This window comes from Crocuta crocuta, unplaced genomic scaffold (assembly GCF_008692635.1).
Source record: "Crocuta crocuta isolate KB4526 unplaced genomic scaffold, BGI_CrCroc_1.0 scaffold274, whole genome shotgun sequence".
Classification (NCBI taxonomy): Eukaryota; Metazoa; Chordata; class Mammalia; order Carnivora; family Hyaenidae; genus Crocuta; species Crocuta crocuta.
In genome coordinates this window covers 2,317,220-2,340,012 of record NW_027530222.1, presented here as the reverse complement: position 1 = coordinate 2,340,012, position 22,793 = coordinate 2,317,220, and the positions used below count along the sequence as shown (strand labels likewise).

Here is a 22,793-nt window from a genome sequence, read left to right as displayed (position 1 = left end):
GCCGGGCCGAGCGGCCCCCTGCCTTCGCGGGCTGGGCCATGCTGCGCTGGCTCCGGGGCTTCGTGCTGCCAGGGGTGGCCTGCCAGGAAGACGAAGATGACTTCAGCTTCGGGATCCTCTTCCAAGACCTGGACCGCGACGGGAACGGGTTGGTGGACATCGTCGAGCTCCAGGAGGGGCTGAAAAACTGGGGCTTCTCGTTTGACCAGAACTCGGAAAAGGTGAGTGACTAAAGGAAATTGGCACCGGGAGTGTGGGGAGACGCTGGGCAGAGGGTGAAGCCGTACTTGCGCTTTGCAAAGCTTTTTTCCAGGAGCCGTCTTGGAAGGGTGGGGTTCTTTTCCGTGAGAGTTCTTTTCTCTCACCCGTCACGCAGAATAATGCTGCCCAGCCCAACGAAAAGCGTTGTCAGCCTTTTNTAATATTTGTGTGTGTGGGCGTTGGGGGGGGGGGGAGCAAAGAGAGAGGGAGAGAGAGAATCCCAGCGTTGCGCTGCTTAACTAACTGAGCCACCCAGGCGCCCCACTCTTTCTTGCTCGGACACCAAAGGTCTTAGAGGGAATCAGACCTTGATCCATGGGTTTACACTTCAGCTGATTGATTTAGTGCCTTGCCTAAATTAGGGATATCTTCCTTCTCTGGACCAGTCTTAATTATTTAAATACTGGTGAGGTGAAAGTTTCAAGATATCACTAGAAAACAATTATTATATTTCCCCTCTATTAGTGCTAAACAGTCCTCAGATATCTCCCCACTTGTTTCCTCTCTCTATGGGTGAGATGTGTTAGAAGTCCAGACTATTCCCATGGCTCAGGAAATTCCTCAGGGGTTCTGTGCTCCAGAACAGATTGCTCTGATTTGATTTTTATCTCTTTATCTCATACCTGTCTTCCCACTCTGCTTTATTTGCTTCTACTTAGTCCAGAATTCCAGGACACTGGGCCTCAGCCTGTCAAGTATCTCACGCTCCTGCTTACCTGAGAAGGAATATCAGAGAAGAAACCTGAGAGAGCAGGGTAGGAATCAGAGAGGAATGGTAGGGATATAGGTACATTAGCATGAGTACTGATTTAGGGTGTACCCTAGGTCTTAGAGAATGGTATCATCTCCAACCTGTCACTTGGGAGAAAATCACTTATTTGTTCTGTCACTATATCAGGCTAGCAACCTCTAGATAGTGCTATCTGTGATAGGCCTAGTGAATCTTAAAGTCCTTATACAGCCCCTTTGCCATATAGTAAGACCTTCCACCTGATGCAGTGTAATGTGTAATTTTATGTCAAAACATCAAACACTCTTTAGCTATTGGATTGTCCTGCTGGCTGAGGCTCTGCCAGGCAAGCAAGGCAAGCACACCTCAAATATGTCAAGATGAAACACTGCACCTTTCAGAATGGGATAGTTTCAGAGTAATCAACTTGCCGTTTAATGGCTGGTGGGTTTCCTGAAGGGATGATGTTATGTCAGTGACTCAGTATTCCTCTCTGATACTAGCGGGTTGGGCATTAGGCAGCAGCAGTATCAGGTTTGGTGAATGGGAGCCCGTGCTGTTTGGCCCATGGGTCTACCTTCATCACCATGACCATTCCATTCACTATACCAGTGTGTTAGCGCTGGTGTTCATTACGTCAGCTGATAGAGTATGGCTGGGTCATTCTGTCTACTTGGTTGTTTTGTACCTCTTCCATGGTAGTGGCCATACAAGGTAAACATATTTTTACTTTGTGTCCACTCCTGTAGATCATCCTTGTGCATATTCCCCAGACTCTTTGTCGCTGATTTTTCAATTATTTTTGCTTCCAGGTCACTGACCATCTAACCAAGCTATTCACCACTGTCCATGAGTCTATATATGTTATCTTTGGCCACTTCTCTTTTTTACATAAAGTAAATGATCTTGTACCCTACTTGAAATTCTTTTCAGTGGGCAGATGTACTCTCCTTGCTCTCTTTCAAGATTATTCCTGAGTAGTGCTGACTAGTGCATAACCAGCCTTTTTCAGTTTGCACTCACATACTAAGAAATGCATCCATGAATAAAGCTCATCCTTTTTGCTCCTATGTGAGCTGGCCAAATTGAATCCCAATGTAGTTACAGGTGTGAGTTTAGGGAGAAGTAATTGTATAATAGGGGTGGGGAGTGAAAAGTTGGATCACGTTGTGGGGCTTGTTTGTGCTCTGATTCTGCTTATGCTTAATCTCAGATATACTGTTCTATTATATGGTTTGCTGCTGGAATCACCAAAACTTATGACTTGGTGAGTCTGACAAAATACAGTTCAAGATAGGCAATCCTGGCTGTATGCTATTAGATGTCCCATATTTAAGCACCCTGTTTCCACCAGGACCCCATAGCATACCAGGAACCATTACAGTTTTCTGCTGCAGATCCACCTTTTGGGGCTTGCTATAAACCCCACACAACATCTTTTCCTAACCTCTGGTACTTGCAGTACCATAGAGGTGGCCCAAGAGGCAGGGCTTCGATCTGCTGAAGAGCTCTTCTGACTATGGCCCCCATTGAAAAGCTGTTAACCTTTCTTGTTCCTCAGAAATGGGTCACAGAACTTTTCTGAATTTTGAAATATGTTACTTCCAGAACTGAAAGAGGCCTCAGGTGTGTGTTTCCATCTTAGGTTGGTATGAGATGTAGTCGTTTGCCCTTTATTTTGGTGGTGGTAGGGATATGTCCTGACATGCTCCAGCCCACTGGTCCTGGAAGTGCTTAATTGATGTGGTACATCCCTGAATCTTCATCGACTCTATTATCTCCCACCTTCTGGAGTACATGTATCTTACCAAGGCCTCCAACATATTGCTACTTCTTGTTCATCTAGTCTAATTAACATGATGTCATCAATAGAGTGGATATGTAGATGGACCAGGTCCCTTTGTGATAGAGGGTGGGAGATTTAAATGTATATTATTGCCTATGTCATGTGAATGCTAACTGCTCCTGGTTTTCCTTGGTAAATGGAAAAAAATAGGTTCACCAGATCAACGGCCATATGCTGTATCCCTGAGGCTGTGGTAATCTGCTCTGGTAAAGATACCACATCTGGATCCACAGTTGCAATAGACTCTTCTACTGCTTGGTTGAGTTTGAAGTAGTCCACAGTCATCTCCACTCTAATCTGTCTAGGTTTTGTAGGACTCAGAATGGTCAATTAAATGATGGAGACCTCCATTGTTGAACTCCTTAGTAAGTCTATAACTAGTCATCTGTACTATTTATTTTGGGATGTGATTTTTGTCCCAATTATTTTATTGTGGTAAAATACACATAACATAATATTTACTCTCTTAACCATTTTTAACTATACAGTTCGTTGGCATTAAACAGATTCATAGTGTTGTGCAACCATCTGTCTCCATAACTGTTTTCATCTGGGAAAATGAAAACTTTATGCCCATTAAAAAATAACTCCCCATTCCTCCTTCCCTCCAGCCCCTGGCAACCGTCATTCTACTTTCTTCCTCTATGATTTTGACTACTCTAAGTACCTCATGTAAGTGGAATCATGCAGCATCTGTCTTTTTGTGACTGTCTTATTTCACTTAGCATTAAGTCCTCAAAATTCATTTGTGCTGTAGCAGATATCAGAATCTTTCCTTTTAAAGATGGAATAAATTCCACTGTATTTACCACATTTTTGGTGCTGTTATCATTTTTGGCCTTTTTTCCAATGCATCGATGGCCTGCAGTAACATCCATCCAACTCCATAGTACTTGTATATAGTATTTTTCCCAAATTTATCAAAAGCTGAGATAGTGCATTGTCTTCCCATCGAAGTTCACCATCTACCACCAAGGATGGTATATTGTTATCATGTGGAGTCTGCTTCCTAAGACCATGTCTGATACGAGCTGTCTTAGGTTGTGTTCCATGAAAGCTGCCTCTAATACTCAGATTCGTGTGCAGGAAGTTTACTGGGGAGTGCTCCTAGGGATACCCATGAGAGCTGGAGGAAGCAGGATTGGAGAGGGAGAAGTTGAGCTGTGATGGAGTTGCAGCAGAAGCTTCAGACAATTCAAGAGGAGCTCTGCATCTGGGGTAGCTCTTTAGAGTTGTCCTTCTTTGAGGCAAGAATGCCAGGCGTTTATTACCTGCCCCTGCCTCTTATGCCCCCTCCCCCTACTTATGGAACGTTAGCTGCCTCCAAGGAGTGACTTTAGGCATGGTGAGTCTTTTCAGCCTAGACCAACATGAAGGAAGAGCTCAACTGAGAGCTGTAGTTCACCACAGCATCTACTGCAGAGAAGCATTTGGAAAATAGTGCTCACAGGAACAGTTGATTAATTAGATCTGGAGTGTGAGGTAAAGGAAGAATTCAAGAATGATTCCAGGAATTTTGGTCTGAACAACTGGTTGGATGGTGGTGCCATTTGCTATGATCAGGCAGAATTGGAGACTAGTAAAGTGGGGTGAGTGATTATCAAGAGTTCGTGGTTTGGACATTTGACATTATTTTGAAACATCCAGGTGGCTATAGCAAGTAGTAGCTTTGTATTTGAATCTAAATCTCAAGGAGATATTAGGGTTAGAGATGTACATCATCAGCATTGTATATGTGAAGCTTTTTATTGGGTGAGATAACCTAGGTACACAGTATGTAAGAGTTGATCTGAGGACTGAGTTGTGGATCATGCAACATTTTGAGGTCAGGAACAGAAAGACCCAACATAGGAGACTAATAGGAAGCAGTTAATGATGTAGAAGGAAAATCAGAAGAGTAAGGTCTCTTGGGAGCTAATTTGAGTCCAGTATTTCAAAGAGGTAGTTGTAGAACTCAGAGGTCTACTGAGAGATCTTGTAAGATGAAGACTGAATTTAACTGCCGGGTTCGTCACAATGGAGGAAATTTCTAACCTTCAGTGATTTCATGTATGCGTGTACCTTGTTGTTGGTTGTGTCTCTGAGGAAAGTGAGAGAGCTAGGATCCTGAATTGCTTAATCTTTGACTACCTTCCTCTGCTAGTGATACATGTATACAACACAGATTACACTTGACCTAGGGCTTTGGTCCTAAATCCCCATCTTATTTCCTTCCCTGATGAGGGAAGTTGTGCTGAACTACAGCTGAATAAAGACTTAAACATGAGTCTTGGTCTTGTTGCCTTGAACACAGTTCAGGCTCGTGGATCTCAAAACCTGAAAATATAGGCCTATATATTGTCTGTTAAAGAAAAACTATTCTTGTACTCCCAAGGGTCGAGTTAAATAATTTTTATCATGTTACTTAAATATATGTATAAATATAAAAAAGGTATAAAATCATTATGCATATAGCTCTTATACAACCATAAATCCTAATAGATATATAAATTAAACGCAAGATTATAAAAACCACTGAAATTCTAATTACTAACATTTATTTAATGAGACAGCTAATAGTATTTGGCTGAAACTAAATTTCCATTTTCTTATGAATATTCTACTGATTGGTACATTTGTTTGAGTTAAACATTCTGAAATTATCACGTGTTTGCTGAGTTCTTACCACTTTCTTTTTTTGTTTGAATACTGTGAAAACTGTTATTCATGTGTGGGGTCTGATGTCAGCTGGATTTTACTTAAGAAATGCATTATTGCCTATGAGGTGAACCTCTGTTCTTTTTGTCATTAGAAGAAAGTGGTATCACTTGATGCTTGATTACTGGATTACACAAATACACAGGGGCAATGAAATAAATACGAGGCCTTAGTGATAAGGTGGCTCTCTGGTTGCTTATGCTATTTGTCTTCAGATTATCTTCAAAAGGAAAACACAAAATTATAAAATTCTCCTAGAAAATACTCAGACTTGTAGGAGTTCCCGGATTTCAGACTAAGAAACACTCACCTAGATTATAGGCAAATTTAAGCTGCCAGGGCCCTGTCTCTTTTCCTCTGGGCTCCACCCTGTCTCCTACAGGACCTTCTAAGGGGAAGGGTGGGGGACAGGGCCTAGAAAACCGGTTTGGAGTTTACCAAGCAGAAAGAAATGTGCATTTGTTGGAGTTATAATCCTTTTACTCCTCCCAGTAAAACTCCCCTGTTTTAGCACTGGGCCTAATTGTTTTTGATCTGTATCTCAGTGCTCTTTAAGAAAAGGATAGTAAAGTAGCAGGAAGAAAGCTTTCCTTCTCTCCCTGAACCCTTCTGTCACCTCTGGAACTTTTGTTCTGTGGTTAACAACCTCTCTCAGCACTTAAACCTCTTCACAGAGCCTTGCTTTCCCCTGCTGTTCTTACTGAAGCAGCTCTCTGAGGAGCCTCTTTGCAGCCCTCTCAGGGCTGAAGTCCCCCCTTCTCTTTCTCCTTTCTAATCATTGGCTTCATTGAGGCCCATGCCATCTGCCATCTGACCTGCCCATTTTATTCTTTGCTGCTTGCCGAACTTCTGTATAAACCTTTTAGTTACTGAAGACTTGGCACCTGCTCATGGTCTTCATCTCTAGTGCAGATCCTTATATCATCCTGAGTGACTTCCTTATCCACTTCTGCATATGACCCATACAATATCCAGGCCTCCTGCTTCCTTGGCTATATATATCCAGTGACCGTCACCTCACACCACTTCAGCATCTCACTCTCAGGGCCCCACTTGGGTAAATTTCCCTAATAGGACTGGAACCCACCTTATAGGGTACTTGTTAGGATTAAACTGGGTAAGGCTTTATTTTAGCACAGTGAGGACACATAATAATTGTCACTTAGCAGATGTTAACTGTTATTGCACTAATTTATATCCATAGGGTTGGAGAGTGGTGGAAATAGAGCAAAAAGATTTCCATTTCTACAGATTTCACTAGGAATGTGAGAGATGCTGAAACACTAGAATGGGAGTGTGGCTGCGGAGTGTCTGAGAAGGCCCAGTGATATGAGTGGTTCCCTCCTGGGCAGTGGTCCTACCTGAGGCCACAGGGCATGTACATACAAACTGACTTTAATTAAAAATAGGTGAATTGAAATGTTTACTCACAACTTAATGAAATGGCATGCATGATATAAAATGTTAAATTAGGCTAACTTCTTGTCCAATAATGTTACAAACCATACAGATAAGCCACTGGCTGGTCATTTGACAATTGACAAGGTAAGCAGAAGAGTGACAGAATTATTTATTGATCATTTACCATGTGTTAAGTACTGCCTTAGGTAGTTTACATTTTCCATTTCATTTTAAATTTGTGTTTTCTCATGTATAAAAAACAAGAGAGTTCTCAGTTTCAAAATTCTGATTCTAGGTGCGCATGGGTGGTTCAGTGGATTAAATGTCCGACTCTTGATCTCAGCTCAGGTCTTGATCTCACAGTCGAGACTTCAAGCCCTGTGTTAAGAAAACAAACAAACAAAGAAAAACAAAATTCTGATTCTAATTTGAATTCTTAGGATTTACATTAGTAAATCACCTGGAGAAATGAACCTCATTGACCCTTGGGAAAATGAGCAAGCTCTTATTTTGACAAACAACTTATATTTCTGTATTTTTATATGCCTTGTAAAAAGAAAACTGTTGTCCTTCACTGTAAGGTTTCCTTGTACTACTTCAAAAAACTTTCTTCATTTTAGCCTCCAGTTGTTTTGTGACTTACTAGCAAATGTAATGCATAGGAAAGCAAGTGGTTCCTACATGTTTTCTTAAAATTGACATATGATTTTAACTTTAACTTTAATGTACAATAAAAATATATTGAGTGAGCAGGTGTGATTAGTCATGGAATACAAATGAAGTATGGCAAGAAACTTACTCAATAATTGGAGTAATTTCTAGCAGTTTAACTATAGTAGAAAAAAATGTCTTTATTGGCAAAGGAGGAAAAATTAGCCATTGAAGTCAGTTGGTAGAAAATGCTATGTAGTGATTCTGATATAAAAGTGTTTAAAAGGTTCCAAGGAGAAGAAAATATTTTCTGATCTGTTTGCCAGTAACCTCAGTGCCTATTTAAACTCCATGCTGTACACACTGTATAGCATCTTAGGAATACTATAGATTGACTTGCTTTGCAAAGGAAAATCTATACATCTTGGAGCTTCATTAAATAAACACTCCAATAAGAAATTGTAAATTGCTTTGGAAGACTTGTCCTGCAAAAGGAATGGAAGAGGAATAAGTGAAATTGGTACAGAAGGACTAAAAATTTCAGGAAAGTGAACAAATAAATGGAAGAGATTTTTCTTTTTCTTTTTTTTTGGAAGAGATTTTTCAATCTTATGTACTTTTGTTTTTTTTTCAGTATTATAAATATATCAAGCATACATTTATAAAGTATGGAAAAATTTCGGCAGGAACTTTAAAATTTGGCTGTGATATCCTAGGATTTATTATGAAATTAAAAAATTTGAGAACTTTATAATGATAAATAGTGGTAATTTTGCCAATTTATAGACATGAATTTATAGATGTTTTGGATTTCTAGTAAGTTTTCCAACATTAAAGTAAAGGAAAAATTTAGCTGAAATGTGTTTTGTTTCACTTAGCAGTGAATAGGTGTTATGCCATATGATGATAAGTTAGAGAGTATTTCACCTCTTTAAGGTTAATTTTAGTATTATATAGGATGAGGAATCAATGAAGGACATAAATTATAACTACCCCCCATCCCTTCTTAAAGGTATAAAAACTTGACTGTCTTCTTAAGAGAACGAAGCTCATTTTAACAAACTTTCCCACAATGTAAATGATGTGTGCAATTTTTTCCCTTATATTTTCATTTTCCTTAGAACAAAATTCTAGGTGAGTAATTTCAGGGTCAAAAGGCATGAATAAGGATCTTAATACATACTACAAAATTATTATCTAGTTAGATTGTGCTTTTATCTAGTTAGATTGTCTCATTTATTGTCATAAATGACAGTGCTTGTTTTCCTACACGGTCAGCAACAATAGGTAAGTAAAAAAAAAAAAGTTACTGAATTCATTTATTACTTGTAATAGTTTTTTGGTGGAGCTTTTGTTTTTTTCTATGTCTAGTATAATGTCATTTGACAGTTTAATTTCTTACCAATATGTATGCCTTTTATTTATTTTTCTTGTCTGATTGCCATGGGTAGGACTTTCCAGTAATATGTTGAATAAAAGTAGCTAGAGTGAACATCCTTGTCTTGTTCTTGATCTTAGAAGAAAGGCTCTCAGTTTTTTGACATTACTTCCCCTACCTCCCCTTTTTTGACAATCTTAGTTTTTTTGATATTCCCTTTTTGGATAATAATTTGGCAGTATATAAAATTTAAAAAATCTACATGTCCTTTAATTCAGCAACTTATTTATTGTAGCATGTCTTGTAATAGTTAAATTTTGGGACCAACTTAAGTTGAAACTATAAAACTCCTAGGTGAACTTACATTCTTAAGTAGACCATAGAATGATTAAATAAAATCCACAAAATATGTTTTCTTTATATTATGTCTCCACATTTTTAAGCTTTATTCAACAAGTGTTAATTGATTACTTATTGTATGGCAGAAGCTGTTCTGTGTGCTTGGGGTGTAGTGACAAACTAGACAAAGTCCTTATTTCTTAGAGCTTATGTTTTAGTAGGAGAGGCAGGCAGTAAACAGATAAACAAGATAATTTTATGATATTCCCTGACTACATACACCTGTCTGGCCTTGTCTCTTATTTCTTCTATTTCTCACTCCCTCTCTCCTTTGCTCATGTATTACAGTGAGCTATAATTGCCCCAGCATTGTTGCCATTCTTGATGTTTCCAAATACATCCTAGGCAGGTCTCTTGAACATTTACATAAAGCTACAACTCTAGGTTCTGGTGCATTTTGTGCCAGGTACTTTGGTAAAGATGGCAAACATCAAGGACCTGAGCTACTACAGTTCATGAGACTCAGCTTTCATAAAAAGCATGTATATCATTTCATAGAACACTTAAAATATCAAACCCAGGAAAATTAAGAACTAAGTGACAGAAAGAATACTGTTAAAGAAAAGTTGGTAATAAAAATTCTAGGATAAAATATTAAGTTTCAGAATTTTAGCAATTTGACTTAGGCTCCAAAAAGTGTATGCATATTTAGAGTTCTAAGAAAAGACCTCCACCATCTGCTTCATGATTACTGCCACAAACCAAAAAAATAATTCTGCATTGCCATAGTGTCTTCCCTGCTAATATAAACCACTCTTTCAGAGTTCTAAAGAAACTAGAGGTAAGTCACATAAAAGGAGTTTTTAAAATTCTTCTCACTCAAAATAAAATGAAACTAAATATGATGTCTGTCCAGTCAGAAAGAAATCTTACCAAAATGTTGATCAGACAAAGAAGTCAGACCACCCAGTTACTTTCACTGACTGCCTCAGAGTGTCAGAGCTGGCATGAACAGCTGGCATGAACAGCTCTCCCTCGCCTACCCCATAGTGTGAGGGTGGGCAAAAAAGCCCTTTAGCTTTCCTGAGGTTTTGTTTCCTCAGATGTAGAATTGAGGGGAGCAGGCTAGGTGGCTTTCAATGAAAAGGATCCAGGTCAGCTCGAGATCCCCATCTTTGAGCAGACATTTAGACTGGCAAAAGAAATGGATTAAAAATGGTAGGTGATGCCATCATTCAGAACTACTTCACATTACAGTTCAAGGAAATCTTTGTCAGATACTTTCATCTAATGGCTGGTACTGCTAAAGGATAAGCCAATAAATGAAGCATCTGACAATGAAGTTTTTGATAAAAACATAGAGGCCATACAAGTTTGCGTAGAAAAATGACCCACCACCACATCACACAAGAAGTTAGGACTTCCTGCCTCTGAATTTTAAGAGCTATCAGCTTGGTCAGGAGATGTTCATTCAAGGCATCAACTAGATCAAAGGAGTGCATGCCAACTAAGAATACGTTTCCTGGTACTTGCTACGTCAGCATACAAACTAAAATTAGAAAGAATTCGTTTCCTGAAATCTTCCCAGGAAAGGGACTTGAAAGAAACTGTTTCTAGCAGAAAGGATGCAAGAGAGTTAAGTGCAGGGTAGGATGTTTTTTCTTTACAAAACAGAAAAATGACCCAAAGAACAGTAGCTTCTCATTTTTTGTGCCCTAAAAGAATACGCATACCACTTCTTCTGGAATCTAACACACTGGCTTCATTTTCAAAATGAGTCATTTTATTTTCCTCAAATGCAGCCATAAATTATAAACTTTAAGCCTGTGATAGTCACATGATTTCATCAGTAAGCCCAGGGCTTCCACAAGCTTTTCTGGAGCTTAGAGACAGATTAGTCCAGGGAGTCAAATATTAAAACTTTCTTCATAGCCATACATTCCTTTGATGTTTGGGTTATTGAACACAAACTCGCTGGATAACTTGTCTTCAGCATTGTCCATTTCTGTTCTTAAAAGTATTGGCTATGTTTTCTTCCTTTTTTTCTTTTCGTTTTCTTTCCTTTTATTGTTTTCTTTTATTTCATTTTCATCATGATAAGTGTTCTCTTTAATCCACCAGTTTACTCTCTACAGTTAAGAATCTATTTCTTGGTTTGTCTCTCTCTTTTTTCTTTGCTGATTTGTTTTGTTTCTTAAATTCCACTTATGAGTGAGATCATACGGTATTTGTCTCTCTGACTGACTTATTTTGCTTAGCATTATAATGGCTGGTTCTATCCATGTTGTTGCAAATGGCAAGATTTCATTCTTTTTTCCCCCCACAAACTAAAGTTATTTTTAATAGTGAGGGCATATAAGTTGTTCATTTCATTCTGAGCGTGATTGACAGATTCATACTCTGAATGGATACAGAGCAGGATATTATGAGTCTCCTTGTCTCTCATTGAGCTATGATTTCTACTTTCCTGATAAATTTATTTGAAAACTTAATGGATAATTTCATCTTATATTTAAGCAATATCAGAGGTAATAAATCATACTTTGAAAGACACTTAGGATACTGGAGAACTTGTCTTCACAAAGTGACAAAATTCACTTTTAAGTGACTTTATCCAGCACAGTGGTGATCCTGAAGAAGAAGGGACTAATCCCTATTCACTCACAGAGTTTTCCCCTCTTTTATCAGAAGCCTTTTAAAAATAATTTTAATTGATTTTCCTATGTCACATTTCAAATCACGCAAGTGATTGTAACTATAGAAGGATCTCGTCTTCATTCTCTCTTTGTTTGCTGGTTTCTTTTGTTTTGCTTTGCCTTTTTAAGCTTTTATTTAAATTCCAGTTAACATACAGTGTAATATTAGTTGCAGGTGTACAATATAGTGTTTCAACACTTCCTTATAACACCTGGTGCTTATCACTACAAGTGCACTCCTTAATCCCCAATCACCTATTTCACCCATTCCCTGCCCTGGTAACCATCAGTTTGTTCTCTATATTTAAGAGTCTGTTTTTTGGTTAGTCCCTTTTTTTCCTTTGTTTGTTTTGTTACTTAAATTCTACATATGAGTGAAGTCATCTGGTACTTCTTTTTTTCTGACTGCCTTATTTTGCTTAGCATAATACTTTCTAGGTCTGTCTACATCATTGCAAACGGCAAGGTTTTATTCTTTTTTATCGCTGAATAATATTCCATTGCAAAAAGTGCCACATCTGGCACTTGTGGGGATGAACACTGGGTGTTATATGGAAACCAATTTGACAAGAAACTATTTGTAAAAAAAAAAGTGCCACATCTTCTTTATCCATTAATCTATTGATAGGTACTTGGGCTGCTTCTATAGTTTGGCTATTGTAAATAACGCTGCTATAAACAGAGGGGTGCACGTATTTTATTTTTGAGAGAGAGAGAGAGAGAGATAGTGTGAACAGGAGAGGGACAGAAAGAGTGGGAAACACAGAATCCGAAGACAGGCTCCAGGCTCTGAGCTAGCTATCAGCACAGAGCCCAATGCAGGGCTTGAACCTACAAACTGTGAGATCATGACTTGAGCTGAAGCCGGGTGCTTAACTGATTGAGTTACCCAGGTGCCCCTCTTCTGCCCATTTTTAAATTGGATTATTTGTTTGTGTGTGTGTGTGTGTGTGTGTGTGTGTGTGTGTGTGTGTGTGTGTGTGTGTGTTTTTTTGTGGNCCCTGTTCACCAGAACCTGGCACTTTAGGGGTGTTTCCTGTGTGTGTTTTTTTTAGTTCTCTTTTTTTGTTTTTGTTGTGTGTGTGTGTGTGTGTGTGTGTGTGTGTGTGTGTGTGTGTGTGTGTGTGTGTGTGTGTGTTTTCTTTTCAGGGAAGACTCTGACTCCATGAAGAAATCCTCTATCAGAATTTCCTTCTGTTTTTGTGTGTTCTAAAAGTATAAGAAAGGCCATTATAACCCTTGGTTTGGACATGATGTTCAGGCTTATCTTTAAGGAGTTGTTGTATCTTGCGGTGCCTGAGTGGCTCAGTTGGTTAAATGTCTGATGCTTGATTTCAGCTCAGATCATGATCATCCGGGATGGAGCCTGCTCAAGATTCTTTCTGTCTCTTTCTGTACCTCCCTTGTGTGCACGTGCTCTCTCGCTCTCTCTCTCTCAAAAAAAGTTGCTTTATCTTGTTTACTGCTGACGGTGTCAGGGTAAGGGTGCCCAGGTGTACTGCAGCTTTCTCTTGCTTACAGCTTGAACGGTGACCTAGAGTAATGAAGCCACATCCTCACCATCCTGGCACCTGGGTGCCTGGGGCTAGAGCTCAGTTACCTCAGCCTCTCTCCATGGACACATGTTGACCAGGATTTACTGCTAAATTGCATTAGCATTAAGTTTTCTGGCCATGTTATAAACAGTTGCTTACCTTTAAATTATATGCTATACTCTTTCATTTCTCATCAAGTTTCTTTTATCCCTTGTTTTCCTTTTTGTTGGATTTTTTTTTCATTTTACTGTAACTCCATCCTCAAGAAGGCTCTCCAGAGTTTGAGGGTAACAAACTGAGTATATCCCAAACTGAATTTACTTTGATCACATTTGAATGCTAGTTTGGCTAGATGTCGGCTTTTTCAGCTTCTGAGTCATTTTCCAAGAGAACTTTGAAGATATTGCTCAGTTTTTTTTTTAAGTTAAGGAAATGTTGACACACAATGTTATATTAGTTTAAGGTGTATAACAGTGATTTGACAAGTCTATAAGTTATTCTTGCTCAGTCGTTAATATTCAGTGTTGCAGATAATTAAGTTTGATGCTAATCATTCCATTTTTTGAAAAAATTTTTAAAAATGTTTTATTTATTTCTGAGAGAGAGAGAGACAGTGTGAGCAGGGGAGGGTCAGAGAGAGAGGGAAGGAGATACAGAATCTGAAAAAGGATCCAGGCTCTGAGCTAGCTGTCAGCACAGAGCCTGACACAGGGCTCGAACCCACGAACTGTGAAATCATGACCTGAGCTGAAGTCAGACGCTTAACCGACTGAGCCAGCCAGGCACCCCAATGCTAATCATTACTTTTTTTCTCCACTCTCTTTCAGGCTTTAGGGTTTTTCTCTTTACTCATATATATCTAGATCATGAATACTATTTCTGTTTGAAGACGTTTGTCTCTCTTATAATCATTTTCTTTCATGCTCTTTGTAGAACTTCTAATAAATGAATCTCTTCTAATAAATGAAAGATCTCTTGGCTCTTTCTTCCAATTCTATTTTTTTTCATCCTTTTCACCTCTCTCTTCTTGCATTACATTCTAGGAGACCTTCTTGGCTTGGTTTTCATCTGTTCAGCTATGTGCATTTTGTTAATAAAACTATTGCTGAATAATTTATTACTATAAATATTTACTTATAAGAACTGTTGGTTTTTGTTTTCCTAATAGATATAATATTTCCTCAAATCTTATACATATCTCCTTTACTAAGTGTTTTCTCAGAAGTAGTTCTTCCACTTCTAGAGTGTGTGCTTTCTCCATGCTCTTGGTGATTCTTGGTTGTCTGAGTTTCTTGATGGGCATTTGGATGGTATCCAGTTTTTAGCTATTAGGAATTATACTACTGTGAATATTTGTGCATATGTTTTTGTATGGCTGCTTTCATTTCTCTTGGTTAGATATTTAGGAGTGGGATTGCTGGGTCATTTGCTAAGTATATGTTTAACTTTTTAAGACACTGCCAAAGCTTTGCAAAGTGGCTATACCATTCTATATTCCCACCATCAGTGAGGGTTCTTTTCTCTACATTCTCCTCAGTACTTGGCTTTTTTGACTATAGCCATTCTAGTGGGTGAGTGGGGATGTCTCACTGTGTTTTTAATTTGCATTTTGTTAATGACTGGTGTTGCTGAGCACCTTTTATGTGCTTATCACCTTTCTTTAATCTTCTTTGCTAAATTATCTGTTTAAATCTTTTCCATTTTTTGGTTGGGTGAATTTTTATTTGTAGTTACTTTTGATTTTGGCAACTTAAACTGCTATTCTAGTTATGATAGTGATATAAAGTTTACTTTAAAAATAGTTGGTTTTCAAAAAGTATACCAATTAAGTGAAATATATTAAGTAAACGATCACCACTTATCATTTTGTTGTGGCAAAAATTGTGAAGATGGCATAAATGTCTAAAAAAACACTTCTTCAAGGGTGGGTGTTACCCAGGGTCAATACTACCCCTTTTCTCATTCTCAGTATGTCTCAGTGATTTCATCTACCCTCATAGCTCCTGCCCTGTCCCTCTACTGATGTTGTTGAAGTTCACATTTCTAAGACCTGTATGTGAGGATCTGCATATACTGTCTGCTAGATGTTGTGAGGATACCTCACTAGCATTTCCAGGTCAATGTGTTTTCCTGACTGCTCCCCCGTCACAGCATTCCTTCCAACTTCCTTTTTTGGGGTTCTCACCATTTTATAGCCACAGAAGCTTAAACTCAAGAACTCAGTCTTACACATTTCTTTGCCTCTTTCTTTGCCTGTTCCTTAACTCAAAATGCCCCAAACTGTTTTTCTCACAAACCTGATGACTGTCAGAGTAAGACCCTCCCTATACACATGGCAACTCAAATAGCACCTTCCAAGTTCTAGATTCCTCTCTTTCCCTTACCTTCCATGTTGTGTCAGTGATCAATTTACCTCCCACTTTTTAAAGATCTTTTGTATTTTGCTCCCCATTGCCATTCCTACCACCTTCCCCCAGATGAGAGATTCATATCTCTTCTGGATTTTTGTAATAGCCCTCTTATTAGTCTTATTGTTTTTAGTAATTTTCTCTTTCCTCACCGAAGTTTTCCACTGGAATAACCTTTTTCTAATACCGAACATGTCACTTCTCTTATCAAAATTCATCAGTAGGGAAAAAAAAGGAGTAGGAGATATAGGCTTCTAGTTATGGAATGAAGAAGTTTTGGGAATAAAAGGCACAACATAGAGAATATAATCAATGGTATTGTAATAGGATTGTATGGCAATAGGTGGGAGCTACTCTTGCGGTGAGCACAATATAACATAAAGTTATGAAATCACTGTGTTGTATACCTGCAACTAATATAATATGTGTGTAAACTACACTCAAAATATCTTAAAAAAACCCAAATTTGTCAGCAGAGAACCATTATTTATAGCAGTATTTCCCAACTTCATGAGTTTGCTGTAATCAAGAACTGACTTTACTGTTATTTACCAATTAATTTAAATGGATTCACTTACAGGTCAATAAATTTATTTTAAAATAAAATTTTGTAATACTACCATAAACAGAAAACTAGTTGATTAAAAATAAATATAAAATATGGGTTCCCTGGGTAGCTCAGTTGGTTAAACGTTCACTCTTAATTTCGGCTCAGGTCATGATCTCATGGTTTGTGGGATCGAGCCCTACGTCAGGCTCTGTGCTAATAGCGCCTGCTTAGGATTCTCTTTCTCCCTCTCTATCTGCCCTCCCCAGTTTGTACTCTCTGTCTCTCTCTCTTTCTCAAAATAAATAAATAAATAAATAAATATTAAAAAAGATAAAAAATGAAAGTAAGCGTAAAATAAACAAACACAAATAGTGTTGAGTTGCTGGCTAAATACTGTATTGTTTGATAAAATTATTCTGATACTTATATTCTTTTTTTTTTAAGTTGGCAAGTGTTCAGGCATATTAGCCCAAAACTGAGATGTTGCCCATGATGTTACCAGAAGGGCTGAAAGATAATTGAAATGAGAATAATTTTCTCCTACTGTGATTTAGTGTTATTTAATACTACTTCAACATAAGCACCATATGTATTCCACTCATTTGGAAATACTACCTACAGAATTCACTTGAAATCCTTTTTGTGGCACATAAAGTTCTCTCTGTGCTTAGGGTATGTCCCTACTTTTCTCCCTTGCATTTTGTCCTTAGCAATTGGAACAATGTAAGGTTGTTATGAAGATTAAATGAGTTTATATGCATAAGGTGCTTAGAAGTAAGTGCTCCATAAATATTAGCTCTTGTTATTACTATCATTATTATTGTGTTTTTTCTAAGTAATGTGTTCTGCCTGCTTGAAAATACTGTCATGTATTCTTGGAATGTTTTCTCACATTTGTCTGCTCAGCTAATGCCCATTTTTTTCCTGCAAGTCTCAGCTCACACAGTCTTCCTCTGTCAAGACTCTCCTGAATTCCCCAAACTCTACTGTACCTTTAATACATTCCCAGTAAAACACCTAAAATATTCTCTTTGGTTCTGTGAGTGGTCTCTGTGGTCTGTAACTTCCTTTATGGAAGGGACTGCCTATTTTTGTCCTTTAACCCTAACACCTACACCAGTGTCCAGCTCACAGTATTTTTTAATTCAATAAATATGCATTAAGAGCCTTAGTACGCCACACCTTATGCTAGGCATGGATGTTACAACGATGAACAACACATGGCCTATCTCTTTGAGGTAGGAGTCTGTTGGAAATATATATGATGTGTATTTAAGAATTATGATGATTAATTTTGTATTTAAAAAGCCATGACAACTTAGTGAGATTCAAACATACACTCTTACTCCATAAGGCTAAGTCTCAAACCATTAAGCTGTGAGTCATACTAAAATTTTAAGTATTTTATCTCACATAGTTAATAGAGTGTGAGGTCTCTGATGCCAAAGACTATGTATCTTAGTATCTTTCTTCTCTCAGGGTACTTGGCATTCATTGTTTACCTCTGGTAAATACTTATTGACTTATAAGATTCAGAATTATTTGGAATGACATGGTGGCTATTGACTCTAGTATTGCACAAATTAAAAAAAATCACAAATGTAGTTAGCCTTGTAGCTGTGACTGAAAAACTAGGACAGTGAATGCTGATAAAAATGATAATTAGTATGAAATGTGCCAGTGTTAGCATGCTACAGTGGCTTTATTTGTATTACGTCTCTGCAATGAGTTTCTTCTTTTTTGTAGAATGTTTTTCAAGCTGGAAATAGCAATGCTGATTCGGGATTGGACTTTGAAGAATTTATGCAGTACCTTAAAGACCACAAGAAAAAAATGAGGCTGGCATTTAATAGTCTGGACACAAATAATGATGGTGTGTGTGTTTGTGTTTTATTCACAGTTAGCTTAACATGCATAGTAATTGTCAGCACTAAGGGATACTTTTTATTTACCAGCCTTTAACTTATTCCTACCATCAAAGATTCAGTTATTTCTATTATTTGTTTAGCAGTAATTTCTAAATATAGTAACTATATTTATTGGTGTTATAATTTTTGTGTGATTTTGAAAATTTTTGGTTGCAGGAAAGTTAGATAACATAGAAAAGATCCTAAAAGAAAGTAAAAGTTACTTGTAACCCTGCTGTGTAGAGAACAGGTTTGACAGATAGATAGATAGATAGGTAGGTAGATAGATAGATAGATAGATAGATATTTGTTTGTTTTTACTTGAGAGAGAGAGAGCACACTTGTGCATGTGCAAGCAGAGGGAGGGGAATAGAGAGAGGAAGAGAGAGAATCTCATGCAGGCTCCACACAGCACAAAGCCTGGAGTGGGTCTCGATCCCACGACCCATGACCTGAGCTGAAATGAAGGGTCAGACACTCAGCTGACTGAGCCACCCAGGCGCCCCTTGGTATATTTTTTATATTTCATTCTAGTCTTTTTATTTCTGTTTCTTTCTTCATTTCTCTTTCTCTCTTTAAATGAAATTGTAGTCACACTGTGTATACAGTTTGGTGCCCTACTTTTTTCTTTGAATGTTATCATGTAAGCATTTTCATTTCATTTAGTATTCTTCACATAGTTTTCAATGACTCTGAAATATTCTATTTATGAATAGATGAATCATTCCTATATTGTGAGACATTTAGAATGTTTACAGCCTTTTATTTGTAGTGCTGCAATCAATATCCCTGCTGATTTACAGCAGAAAGGTATATTTTGTTATAAACCCATAAGTCAGAAAGACTATAGGTAAAAGTAGAGCACGAGTTCTGCATCCATTTGTGGCTAATCCACCCCAGGTAATTAGAACCTAATTATATCCTATTTAAAAAGCGTATGTGTTAATTTTTTTAAGTTTTGTGAAATCTAGCTTTTGCTGATTGAAAAATTCTAACTGTACCTGAAAAGCTATTTAAAGAATTGTACTGATAGATTCTTGGGTAAAACAAAATGGAACCTGAATGTCACAGGTTTTAGTGAGCTGCGATACCCAAACTGCAGTGCTCCATGCTTCCATTCACTTTTCAGAAAGATGCTTGGGCCTTTCTGGGTCCTGCTACTGAAATAGTTCCCAGAAGCTTTAGAGGTACCACTTACTAATGTCTGTAAATTAGACCTGGTCATCAGTTGCTGCTGATGTTGGCCCAGTAGTTCTGTTCTTGTGCTATTCTGGAATTTCACTCTCTTACTGCTAGTTACCACCACGATCATCATTTGAAAGCTGAAAATCCACCGTGTCAGATATTCAGTGAAATTAGAGTATCATTAGTAAAAATACAGTGCTATCACTGTCTCTGGTAAAGCTTCAAATCACTGCTTGTAGCTCTTGTAATAATAGAGAATACTTTTTCTGAGACAAGATGGAAATCTGAAAGTAATACAATGACTAGCAATACTGATATTTTAATTTCTGCCTTGGCTAGTCAAACAGCCCCCTAAGTCCTGAGAGTCATGGTCCCAGTTCGCACAGGCTTCGTGTGTCTCGAGTACCTGAGCTGCGACAGCTGGCATGGAGCTCTGCTGTAGGCACCAGGGCTCCTGCCCACCTGGCCTGCACAGCTGAGGCGCAGGAGCCCTGCAGGAGCGCCAGGTCTGACAGAGCTGCCTGCCCCCTGTGTCATCATTGTCGCTGCTTCAGTGACCAGCTTGCAGAGCTCAGCTGGTATACTTTGGCCAGCATGCTTTTTGTGTGTGGAAAGGGAGCACATCCTCTGGGATGGGTTGAGGTGTGTGCAGCCTAAAGAAGATATCTTGAAGTCCTAGCCTCCCATACTTCGGACTCTGTGACCTTTATTTGGAAACTGGTCTTTATGGAAATAATCAAGTTAAAATGATGTCATTAGGGTAATGGCCAATAGTCAATATGACTGGTGTCACATAGCGGGGAAGTGTGGACACAGAGGCACATATGCACAGAGGAAGATGATGTAATGTGGCCACACTTCTGGCCTTCAGAATTGTGAGACAGTAAATGCCTGTTCTAAACTATCCAGATTGTGGTAGTTGGTCACAACTGCAACCCCAGGAAACTCCTCTCCCCTGTTCTGCTTCATCAGGTGTCTGACAATATCAGAGTATTTGGGGCCTCAAAATACACTTTTCTCAATTCATATGAATTGAGTCACTTTCTTCCACAGTGTACAAGCGCTTCCGGATTGGCTGGGATAGGGTAATTTCTGCTGTCAGGTGTGTGTCATTGACCCTGGAGCTGACATTTCCTTCTGAATTCTATTACTGGAACTGGCTCACTGCATCAGACCTTCCCCCGCTTTTCCTTCCTGACATCATTGTTGCTGGTGGGACTCTCCCAGCTCATCACACATTATATTTGTTAAACATTAATAGTATACAGGATCCAATGTTTACCACCTGCTTTCTGTCCCCCAGGAGGCTTTCCAGGCCTCATGCCAATCAGTGGAGGCAAGAGGCTGCGCGTGGGCTGGTGTACTCTCAGACTCACTAGCAGCAGGAAGTGCTCGAGCCTCAGTGTAATCTGATCTATTTAACTTCTCTCATCAAGCAGTGTCTGAGCTCCTCTCAGATGTTCAGCCAAAATGTCTATGGAATGCTGTTGTAAAGATGTGAATGAAGTAATTATTGAACATAATTTTATCATTAAGATTATTTTTTAGACGGAGTTTTTTGGAGACTGAGGAAATGGTGGGAAAGGAACTAACATTTATTGGACTTTACCTCCTAGATCTTATTTTTGTCTCACGTAAGTCTTCATAGCAGCTGTTTTTCACAGATGGGAACACTGAGGCTAAGGAAGGTTAAATAATTTTGCTTTCCATTGGCTCTCCCAGTGAACCACATCTCCCAGGATTTATTCCTTTGTGTAGCCGTAAACCACGCAGACCTGTGCTTGGCCATTTGACTTGCTTCAGCCATTAGGATATTAGCAAGGCTTAATAAGTACTTGTACATTGGAACTTGCTCTCTTTAACATCTTTCTTTGGAATACTCTTTCTTGAACATTCTGAGCCACCAGAAAAGAGGTCTTAGTTACCCAGCTGGAGAGATCACATGAAGAGAAATGCTCATTTAGTAATCAATTATTTTACATTTCCATCTGAGGTAATAGACATGAGTGAAGCCATCTTGGATTTCTAGCTGTAGTTGAACCTCCAGATGATTGAATTCACAGGAGTGGCCCAGGAGAGACCAGCAGAAGAACCAATGAGTTGAATCAAGCTCAGATTGCATACTCATAGTCAAATATATCCTTTTTAAACCACTAAATTTTGGAATAGTTTGTTACTTAGCAATAAATCATTGGTACAGGAGTGGAATATTTTGCATTTTTCCCTGGAATTGCAATGCTGTAATGGTTGTGTTCCTTGTCTTCATCCATCTAACTATTGTTATTCCATTGAATTCATATGCTTGCTGCATATAATTAAAGACAACTTTGAATCTTTTTATTCGGTTCATAGGCCTTGATTATATTCTGGATCACACTATCTAATTTTTTCTACATCTTAGGTTGGATTTTTAACTTCCTTAGGGTAAAAATTACTTAATGTATTTTAGTTCAATGAAGCAAACAGTTTTTGAGCACTATATGTGAGTTACTGCACTAAGAACTGTGTGAACAAAGGTCTTCAAAAGCTCACCATTTTGGGTGAATTAAGAATAAACATACACAAGGCAGACTATGATCATTGTTATAGAAGCGATAGAAAGAGAGCTTAATTGTACCCAGGGACGCTTTAGATTTGTGCTGGATAGTACATAAACAGAATTGAAAAGAATGGGTTTCTTGAGCAGATAGACTAGTTTGAACAAAGGCAGAATTAGGAAATTGTCAGGGTCAGAACTGGTTAATATGGCATTTTAAGTTTGGCCCTAACTTACTATTTTGGGGGGGAAATTTCATTGACATATATATAGCAATGTGCATAAATTCTAAGTAAAAGCTCTACACATTTTTTTGAAGCAAACACACAGCATGAAAACAGCATCCAGATTAAGAAGCAGAATATTTGTAGTACATTAGAAGCAACCCTTTTATATCCCTGCCAAATCACTACCACCCTCTAAAGTGTACTGCTTTTTAGTACTACATGTAAGTCCTCAATCTTTGTTAAACAAGTTTAAGTGTACCTTGCTTATACTGTACCTTTTGCTGAAATGCTTTTGTTTTTGTTTGGTGGTCTCTTGTTTATCCTTTATTGTACTTCATTTGTGACTTTTGTTTTTCACTGCTTTATCCCTCCATTACACTTTACTCATAACTATCCTATAACATACATTTAGCACAGTGTGATATATTTCTGAAGTAAGTAGTTCA

The 22,793-nt window shown here is 38.2% G+C and overlaps 1 protein-coding gene across 2 annotated transcripts in view; it reads left to right on the top strand.

Moving 5' to 3' along the window:
* LOC144232689 (mitochondrial adenyl nucleotide antiporter SLC25A24-like) overlaps nt 1-22,793 on the top strand; it is a 44,506-nt gene that overhangs the window by 259 nt on the left and 21,454 nt on the right. Inside the window, exons 1-2 of one of the 2 annotated variants that reach the window (XM_077765528.1) lie at nt 7-221; nt 18,239-18,365. In XM_077765528.1, coding sequence (XP_077621654.1) covers nt 39-221; nt 18,239-18,365 — 310 coding nt within the window. In that variant the 5' untranslated portion in view covers nt 7-38. Of the gene's footprint in view, nt 1-6; nt 222-18,238; nt 18,366-22,793 lie in introns of those variants that run through there. The other variant, XM_077765529.1, reaches the window with a different exon arrangement.